Raw genomic sequence first — 9,926 nt, 5'->3', positions numbered from 1 at the left:
CATGTCCTGCTTCCTTCACACGCACTCTACCTCTTGAATCCACTGAAACTCATCTATGACTATATCTTCTATTTTAAATTGGGATTTTTGCTGTAACCTAATGTTTCATTTTGTTTAACAGTATTTTGCTGTGACACTTCCCCCAGTCTGATGGAGAAAGGTGTGGCTGGGTTCAAGGGCTAGAACTTGTATTTTAAAAAACCCAGTCAGGATTGCAGTAAGATTCACGGTCTCAAGAGTGAGTGCAGTTAGGCCCCGGAACCACTGGTGGAGAACTGTGGCAAATACCACATCTCCCAAAATCTTTCACTACCAAGGACAGATGTCTGTCTGGGACAAATTTTTGGGGCAGTCATCATTCTTGAGTTCGGTATTGTTTCCTGGAAATAGCATGGGAGAATATTCTCTTTCCCTTCCAGAAGCATTGGATGAATATCTATAGCCTGATTTATGGAGGAGAACAGGGCAGAAAGCACTTCTGGCTTGGACTCTGCTGTGACAGCAGTGAGTCCTTCCAAGTTCCCAGGGACTGCAAGTTCTCTGGTCTTCCAGGTTATTGGCTGACCAAGGATTTCCTTTTCTATTAAAAAAAAAAAAAGTAATAAATATAAATAAGCAATCACAGTATATAAAGGAGGAACCCACAGGTTCCTCAAAAAGAGAGGGACTACCAGGCTAAAACCAAGACTGCATGTCTTATTGTCTGCTAAGGAGACAATGTTTCTGACCAACACTCTGCTATATTGCTGCTCATGCCAGGAGAGGAGACACCACAGTTTTCCATCAGAGTCAGCTCCTCCATGCTTTGCAAGTGTGGGGCTTGCTGGAATAACCCCAGGATGCCGCCCCGTGCTGCCACTGCCGTCTGCTGCAGGCCTGTCTCTCCCAGGACCTTGACTAGAAAGTTGATGTATCTCATAGCTAAACGGAGCGTCTCATTCTTGCTCAGTTTTTTGTCTGGTGGGTGGGTGGGAATGAGTTTCCTCAGCTTGGCAAAGGCACTGTTGACATTTTGCTGCCTCCATCGCTCCCTGGTGTTGGTGAAGATCTTCCTTGTCATTCTCAAGGTGCTGCAAAGCAAAGGAGATGGTGAGTGAATGTTAGATACCCCTGGCTTTCATTTAGGCTGTTGGTTTGGAGGCACTGAAACCCCTGGGCCAGCTGCAAGCACACAGAGGTGGTGCTAGACATTTCTAATTGTTTGCCCTCTGTGGCTGACACCCTTGTCCTGCATGTTCACCCTAATCCTGTCCCCATTTGCAGCCATGATCACAAGCACTGCAGCTGCAAGCAGATGCAAGAGTCCAGTAAGGATTTCACAAAGGAGTAAACAGAGTTTAATTTCTTTATTCAACCCATTAGTGCTGCTATAAACCCAGGCTCTTCAGGGTCCTGAGAGTTCCCCTGCAGCAGAATTCCCAACAGCTGATGCATCAATTGTCCCACCAGGCTGCATGAGGGACACCAAGACATTTTTTGTGGTGGAAGGCAGGCAGGCCCAGGGCAGAACACAGCCATGCTTTTTGAGACCCAGTTCACACCTTGTCGAGGGCTGCCCCCAGCTGACCCAAGCTTGGTGACTCATGGCTGCAGCTAGGCGGACCATCATCATGGGCCTTCAGTGAGCCACCAGTCAACTCTGTGGACACACACGGCTACAGTTATTTCAGGAGACTTCTCCAGGGCAGCAACAATCTGTTTCCCTGCCCAGCACATGCTGACTGCTCACTGCTGGTGGCAGAGACTTTTCAGTCTGATCTATTCATGCTTCTGCTTTACCCTTCGAGAGCTGCGAAATCTAAGCCACAACTGCCATGAGTGCAGGCTGCACCAGGAAAGTGTGATTCTACCAAAACGTGCAGGCACCTCAGCCAAAATGTCCATGTACATGTTACTTGTCTTCCCTGCCTTGTAGAGCTGAGGGAACCTAGCACCCAGAACAAACCAGGCAACGGAAGAGAACCATGCAAAGGGTCATGGGGTGATTTTAAATTGCATTTACCAGAAAGGCCCATCAAAAGCTCTTGAGGTTGTCCTAACTCTGTTCTCACCACCACTGGAAAGAGTCTTCCTTTCCCTCCCACAGCCCTGCAGGAGACACTTCTCTATTTCTGAAGCTGCTTGTTGTTCCAATGGCACACAGACAGTTGGAGCAGGGAATAACTATCTGCAGCCAAGAGACTAAAGGACAAATGTTTCCACTTACCCTCCCATGCATGTGAAAACCTCAGCTTTTTATATTCATTGGCAAAACCGTCCTTACAGCAGTACTACAAGGGGCTGGAGAGCAGGGGGGGGTGGCATTTCACACTCAGAAAGGGGAAACTTTGAGGTGACAGCCCAGCTGTGATCCTGTGTCCATGCAAAGCAGCCTCATACTGTGCAAGACACCAAAGTTTGTGGTAGTAGTCTGGGTGAATACAGAAATCCCACTGTGACTCAGAGGTTAATTGGGGTGCCCTGGCAGGGAGACAAGACATTCCTGGCAGATGGGGAAGTTCCCTCACAGCTCCTTCAAGTCCAGGACCAGCACTGATTACAAATTACCAGGGAAACACAGCAAAGAGGGCTGTAAAGTTTGTCACAGCCATGTCCAGAAACCTTGGTCAGAGATGCAGCTAATACAGATGCACCCATGTATCCTATATACAGCTACCCTCCAGCTGCCCTTAGGTCCCCGGCTCCTCTCAGCCGTAGCCTTTGCAGAGCCAACATGTTTCTATTTTGGGTAGAAGTCTGAAATTACTGTCAGGCCTGGTTGGTTGTCTGCCCTGCCTTTAAGGGGCAAGAGAGCTGCCTTATCAAACAGTGCTCACTTCATGAGAGTCTTGTTTAAAAAACAGACTCTTGTATTTCAGGTGGCTGAGAGTTTTTAGTATTTTTTGTATACGTGAGTTGAGAACCTTTGCTTGACCCAAACAGGGGTCGTATTTCTGTTTTTTTATTATTCTCCCACTGCCATGAAAAGCTGAAATCAAAACTCAATAACCTTGGTAACTATTGCAATGCTGGGCAGCACAGGGGATCTCCCCTGCAAATGTTCACACTGCAAAGTGTCAGTTACACAGCTTTTATACAAGGCATATATGCATATTCATAATACATGCATATTCATAGGGATTCCAAGGAATGTTTAGTTTTCTTATTATAAGAGCCCATTATCTCCCACTCCCACATTATGGTGGCCTTCAAAGACATTTGATGGAGGTTTCATTTACTTCATTTACTCCTCTTCATCACAGATCCTTTTGGTGAGCTCTTGGCTTGCTAGCACAGCCATGGAGCTGGTTCTGCAGACTTGAGGCACGCTCCTGTTCTTCTTTCTCCCTCTTCTTTATCACTCCCCTCTCAGAGACAAGTTGTTCCTCCCGAGGTGTCACAACGCACACCACGCGCTGACATTGTGGTCCTGCAGGCGGAACTCTGCACATCCTTTGCACGGTTCCTTGCTGGCCAACTAGTATTTATCATCACCAAACTCCATGTATTGTTTCTGGTTTGTGCTATGGGAACAAATCTCCTTGGTACTTTGTACCTATCTAAAATAGCATGTACCTTTTTGGCAAGAACTCCAAAATTCTGCTGCATTAGTGACACAGGTCTTAAACACTAGCTTCCAGCTCTCCTCTGTGCCATGGTACATTCACTCCCCAAGGCAAAACTTTCTACTTTACAGTTTCATTCTTCCAAAGCAGCTGCTTGGATGCATGTGAAATACAGAGTGCCACCTGCTTCTCTTTCTCTCTCGTTTTTGGTGCTGCTTGTTTGTTTGTTGGGGGTTTTGTTTTGGTTTGATTTTTTAAAGACTAATTTATCCATGTGCAAAGGCAGTTGTGTTTTAGAACTGTAGGCAAAGTTATTTGGGCTTTCTTGTTTTTTCTGGTGGGCTGAATGGATTGTATTTTTCCAGGGCTTTCTGTCCTGGTGTTGTGATTCTGGCATGTGGGTCTACGGGTTTGATGGATGCCTGTTTACATACCAGCTACAAATACCAAGGGGGTCAGCTCCCTCTCTTCTCCCTGCTCACCACTTCAGGAACAGAGGTAAGCATCCTGCCTGACACAGTGAACACGGCATCTTGTCCTGTTAGAGGTAAAATAACCGCAGCCTACTCCTTCACACCATGCTTTCTTTGTCTGCCTTCTCTTGCCTTCGGGAAGGACAATATTACGCTTGTGGTCACAAGCCTTGTCAGCAAACAGATGCCTTTGTGAGACCAGCTCCTGCTTTACACTTTAAAAACGCGTTTGTATTTCTGACATTTATTCAAGATCAGCAAACACCAGCTCCTCCCCTCCCCTCGTGCCTCCTCGGGCGCTGGTAGCACTGCAGGGAGCTTCATTTCAGGTGTAATCCTCCCTCCTACATCTCTCTACCTTAAATTCCTCTCTCCTCCCATTACTATTGTGCATTTCCTGTTGTTGTGCTCGGAGTTTCAGGAACAGAAAGAGGAAAACGAGCCTGGCCTAATCCTGCAGCACTTGTCTCCTACCATCACCTTCGCATCCCTCTAGTTCTCCGTAACCACAGCACCTTCCAGTCAGAAGGCGGCAAGTTTACCGACAGGCGAGCTGATTTCCATTCCTTTTGTCTTGCTCCCTTCCTCCTCTTCCCCCCCCCCACCCCGTCTCTCCAGCCCTCCCCGCCGAGCCTGCCTTTCTGCATAGTAGTACTTGCAGCTTCAGGTCTTAGCTGATGTTGCACAGCTAATCAGTGTATTATTTAGCTTCCTCCGGTGTACTGTATAAAATACGTACTGGTCTAGCGGCTACGTGAGGCTTGTATCCCAGCGGTCCATTTTAAATTTGTGCAGAAATCAACCCTTTGTATGTACCATAGGCAGATAAATTGCATTAAACTACAAGCCTGGGTTTTGTGCTTTCTGGCCACCTCTCCCAAGCGCAGGATAACAGCGCCACATTTAGCTGGCAATAAAAAAAAAAAAAAAAAAAAAAAAAAAAAAAAAAAGCCAAAAACCAGAAAGACATCCCTTGAATTTAAAGAGGATTAATTCTGCTCTCAGGAATGTAAGTCTGCAAAGTTACACCATTTCACTGGAGGAGTAACTCCGAAGAGCAAAACGTTGCCACCGAGGACAGGATCGAATCAAGAAGTCACATCCAGAAGCAGTGTGTCAGTACAGTCAAATGAACTAAGATCCACATCTGCAGCACGTAAAGAGAGCTGTGCAAATAAATAACCCCAGGCCAGCAGCGAAATCAGCTCCAACAGCCAGAAAGAAGAAAAAACCCAAACACCAACACTTACCGAACAGGTAACTGAAGATCTTTCCACGCCCCCTGCCAACCCCTGAGAAACACATAAAAGGGTGTGTGAGTGTACGTGAATACCGGCTGCGGTTAATGCAGTCACAAGTGTCACCAGACAAAAGGCTAAACAATGGAGAAGATTAAGATCTCTCCCTCGGTGTCAGTAGTTCTTGCAGCCTCTCTATGCAAAAGCCATTCAGGACGGGGGTTGGACTCGATGATCTCTTGAGGTCCCTTCCAACCCCTACGATTCTGTGATCCTGTGACCAAAGCAGCTCAACCACAAAGCGCTATCTCTGCTGTGACCTTCACCAGCTGACGGCCCCTGAGCCAGCGGTTAATATCTGAGGGCTGGCAGGGGACTTGCCAGGAGCCCAGCACTCAGTCATAATTAGCAGGCTGCTATTAAATAAAGATCTTAGATGAGAAAGTTCCTCCCTCAAATTATACCTTTGACCTCGGTGAAGTTAAATCCATGTTGAAACCGGCCACTGGAGACCCACTCCTGCAAATCTTGATCAGACAGCTGACGCCTGCTGCCTGCAAGAATTGGAGTGCTCCTGGTAAACCTGCAGTGCCGTGCTGTGCTGCACTCAGGAAACCCAGTGCCTGCTAGCTAAAATTTGTTATTTAATACAATGCATTGGATTTTGCAAAGTCCCCTCGGCCCGTAAGTAACTGGCAACAGAAGAGCAGATGGTGCCAGCTCCCTGTATCGGGGCAGGTGCGTGTGAGCCTGATCTACAGCAGGGAGCAAAGATTCCCCAGCCACCACTCCTGACTGCTGTGCTTTGTTCACTGCGCATCAGTGAGATCTGGAGAAGAGGAGTTAAGTTTCATCTGAGCCTTGGAGCGTGAGACTCAGCTCCATGCAGAGGGGCAGATTGAGCACGGATGTCACAAGACATTACACTGCCTATCCATAATGTGACATTTTTATTCTTCCCACCCCCACCCCACACGTGAGGAATAAGCCTGAATTTATCCAAGCTTGGCTGCTTCCAAGAGGACCAGTGTAATTCTGGGTACAGGCTTTTCCAGCTGTTCTCAGCCCCTCATCTCTATCACCACCTCCCTGTATCTTGACACTCTACTGCTCCCCAAGTGACCCCCACCTAAAATCCCACAGGTGTGCTAGTAGACAATGCTGGTGCACAGTGCAGCAAGACTGAAGCTGGGCTGGATATCTGGGAATTGAACTTCTGCCCTCATTTGCTTCTTCCTTTGCCTCAGGCTAAATGCTTTTTGTTTTTTTTGGCTTCTGTCCGAGTCTGGTTTTGAGCAGCTGCCAGCACATGGTTGCCCACTCTTGCGTAGGTAGGTGCTGTGTCTGTGTAATGAAAGAGAAAACCCTCTCCCAGCTCTCCCAGGGCAATTCCTAACACCTGCAGTGAACTTCATTTTATTTTGAGTAAGACGTGGGGAGAGCAGCTACTTCAGGAGTAAACAAGAGCTCCTTTCACTGCCTCATGCCACTGTTGGGAGCAGTACCTAACAATCATTCCGCAGTACGAAGTACAGCAGAACAGCAAAGCCCTATAAAAAACAGTCAGCACTGACAGAATGGTTTACCTGTTTTAGCCCCTGCAAATCTGGGGCAAAACACACAGAGTGAATTCTCTGCTTCTGGGAGCCTGCCTGTCTAAAGACAGCATCTACAGAAACTCTCACAGCTACAGTGTGCTCCCGCGGAACCTTTAGGAAAAGGAAATCACTGGAGCCTCAAAACCCACTGTGTAACAATTTCAGGCTTAAGTCAGCCTTCGTGTTTGGGGGTACTTGTCTATATGTAATCACTGTTTCAAAAGGAAAGGTTTTTATTTCTTGACCCAGTGTTGCCCCTGGGATTCTTAGTTTTGTAATTTAGTTGCCCTCCCAGAGGGTTCAGATCCAGAGCAAGGGGGAGAGCCAGCCTAGCCCGCAGACTTCATAACCTGGGAACACTGGCATCACACCCCACAAGGCAGACACAGGAAAGGTACCTCTGTAAAGCAATGGTCTGCTACCCAACAGGTGTTTGGGACAGCACAAAGTGTACAGTGACAATGAGGTTTCACTCAAGGTAACTCCCTCTGCACGTGGGAGTGGTTTTGGTGTGCTTTTTGGTTTGTGGGGTTTTGTTTTTTGCTTGGGGTTTGTGTGTGTGTGTGAGTGTGTGTCCCCTCTTGTCACTGTTTTTCACATTCCTTTGCAGTGAAGTCAAGAGCATACCACAGTTCTGCCCAAAACAAAGGACCCGCACATGGGCTGCAACAGCATTTGGTAAAGGGGGGTCCAGTGCCTTGGCGTGTACACGGCAGTTGGAAAGCGGCAAACGGAGCGCTCTGCCAGGAGGTTTGGCCTTTGTTCCCTAAGCTTGCACTTGCATTACTTTCTGTTTGAGAGGTTCTCACAGTCCCTCTCAGAACAGTGCTTCTCTGTCCTCCTCTGATCTAAAGCAAGGCCCTCTTGTGTCAAGCTCTGCACTACAGTTCCTATGTGTTTCCTTTAAGAACAGTCTCTGCCTAATTAACTTCCCAAACATTACATACAGACGCTATCGCTGTAGCTGCTTGGTGGTTTCCAGGAGTTCTCCAGGGACCTGTTTTTTACCAAACTCCATGTGCAAAAGCGTGTTGCACACAGACACTTACTCCCACCTTCTACCAGCACAGACTCCTGCACACCTCTCTCTGCACCTGCCACTGCGAGGCAGTAAGGTAGCTGTTGACAGAAAAATCCCTTGTTCTAACTCCCTTGCCTTGCTTGCCTACGTAGGAAAGTCCACGTCCTCCTGGCTGAAGGAGTCTTGTGTAAAGAAGGGGGTGTGTGCCAGAGGCTGAATGTCTCATAACCTGGCAAAGACCCACCTGCAGCAGCCCCCACTGTTACAGGAGCTGTTAGGAGCAGAGATGGGGAAATCCAGACCTGCGGGGGACATTTGCATACAGGGGGAGGTAGATCCTGTATTGGTTTTGGATATGACCCCCGGACAACATTAGCTTTTGCATTTTATCCAAGTCAGCCTGGAGACTGATAGCCAATCTCTCTGTCATTTCAGCAAAGCGAAGACCCAGAAGTTGGACAGCATCCTAATAGCAGCATGCAGTGTGCCCCATCTTCCTGCCAAACACAGTTACAGCCAGTCCAGTGACTGCTACGGCATCATCCCTGGAATTAACCGGGTCTGCTGCATCTTGGAGTAGAGGTCACCTGAAGCACTGAGAAACGTAACCACCCCAACTTCCAAAAGTGCAGCACAATCCACTGCCAGACAAAGACCCCCATCCCGTATCCCCCTAATTGTCATGCCGCTAAACCTCTGTGGGGCCACGCCTGATAGATCAGCGTGAAGATCATCCCTTCCTCAGCCGGATGGCACACTGACTCTGCCAGAGCTTCATTTCTTGGATCAGCTGCTCACACTGCAGCTACTGTAATGATTTGTGTGAACAGGCAGTAAAACCAAGCTGCATTTACTTCAGCCTTTTTTTTTTTGTGAAACACTATAGAATCTCCTAGTAGGAAAAGGTTCTAAAAAGCAGATCTATCGTCCTACAGTGCTATGTGGAAATTAGGAGGGGTAGAAAAGAGCTACTTCAGAAAAGAAGCTTGTTTTGTTGTTTATTAACTTCATCAGGCAAATACAGCTTCATGCAGTAGGGTAGCCCTGGAAACATAAACATGTGCTATTGGCAGTTTCAAGAGGTTTGTTTGATTGGTTTAGTTTTTTTACAAATCTAAGTGTTATTAACATTTACCAGCAGAACTGAAATGAATAAAATTCCTAAGCTTTTCCACCTTGGTGAGCTACAGAACTGAGCAAAATTCAAATACCTATGCATTTCATGCATGCATCAGCTGTAAAACAGATGACAAATAAAGCAGTGAGGATACTTTGAAATACGTGAGCATTGGGACTTAAAACTGCTCCTTTAAATGTTTACCTGTTGACACAGTCATAGAATTTCCACAGCCTAGTGCATAAGCATACACAGAAGTCTACCAAATGTGTGCTTATCTCTGCTTTTGCAAATTATTTGTTTTAAATATCAAACAGCATTGGGGAATCCTGTTTCATTTTGGTTCTAAACTTGGCGAGCTTATGAAGCTGTGTGTAATTTATTTTGCACCAGTGCAATCACTCCGATTTACAGTGCTTTGCAGAGGTATAATTGAGTTTGCCTGGTGTGTAATTATACAGTTGTGAGGTAAGAAAACCCAGGAAAAGTAGGAACAGTGATCTTAAAACCACCTCGGTCCGCCCCACACCTAAGCGTCGGCATTTCTTTAAAATGTAGTATAAAATCAATTAACCAGAGCTCCTGGCACGAGGTCTGGTTCACTGAGTCCCTACGCATTTAAAAAGCCCAGGCACAAAACCAGGGCGACACGGTCCCATCGCTGGATTGAACGCAGCCACCTGTCAGCGGCCACTCCCGTCACTCCTGGGCTTGGCAGATCAGGCACCTCACTCTTAGCTTTTTGGATTACAAGGTCCACGGATGCCACGACAAGAAGTAAACATCCAGCGGACGGTAAAAGGCTACGGCAGAAATTCCTGCCTTGAAGAACAAAACACTCCCTGCTCTCTGAGAGGAAACTTGGGCGTTCCTAGGAAACTTGCAGGAGTTTGCCCTGAAGAGGGGAGGCAAGCCTGTGAGAAGAGGTCATTGC

The 9,926-nt window shown here is 47.2% G+C and overlaps 1 protein-coding gene and 1 long non-coding RNA gene across 2 annotated transcripts; one reads left to right on the top strand and one right to left on the bottom strand.

The window, feature by feature from the left end:
• Positions 1-706: 706 nt before the first annotated feature.
• On the bottom strand, positions 707-1,069 carry TAL2 (TAL bHLH transcription factor 2; the record flags this gene model as incomplete). The annotated part of the gene is made up of 1 exon (XM_084278221.1): positions 707-1,069. The coding sequence occupies exon 1, from the start codon at positions 1,058-1,060 to the stop codon at positions 707-709; it is 354 nt and encodes a 117-aa protein (XP_084134347.1). The 5' UTR covers positions 1,061-1,069.
• A 3,523-nt stretch (positions 1,070-4,592) lies between these two features.
• On the top strand, positions 4,593-9,145 carry LOC311203848. Its single transcript, XR_014617984.1, has 4 exons — positions 4,593-5,275; positions 7,465-7,604; positions 8,028-8,206; positions 8,311-9,145. It is a non-coding gene; the product is annotated as an uncharacterized lncRNA (long non-coding RNA).
• The last annotated feature ends 781 nt before the right edge of the window (positions 9,146-9,926 follow it).

Source organism: Gallinula chloropus, assembly GCF_964237585.1.
Source record: "Gallinula chloropus genome assembly, chromosome: Z".
Taxonomy (NCBI): Eukaryota; Metazoa; Chordata; class Aves; order Gruiformes; family Rallidae; genus Gallinula; species Gallinula chloropus.
The sequence above is the reverse complement of the archived record's forward strand: the minus strand, read 5'-3'. Positions and strand labels throughout refer to the sequence as shown.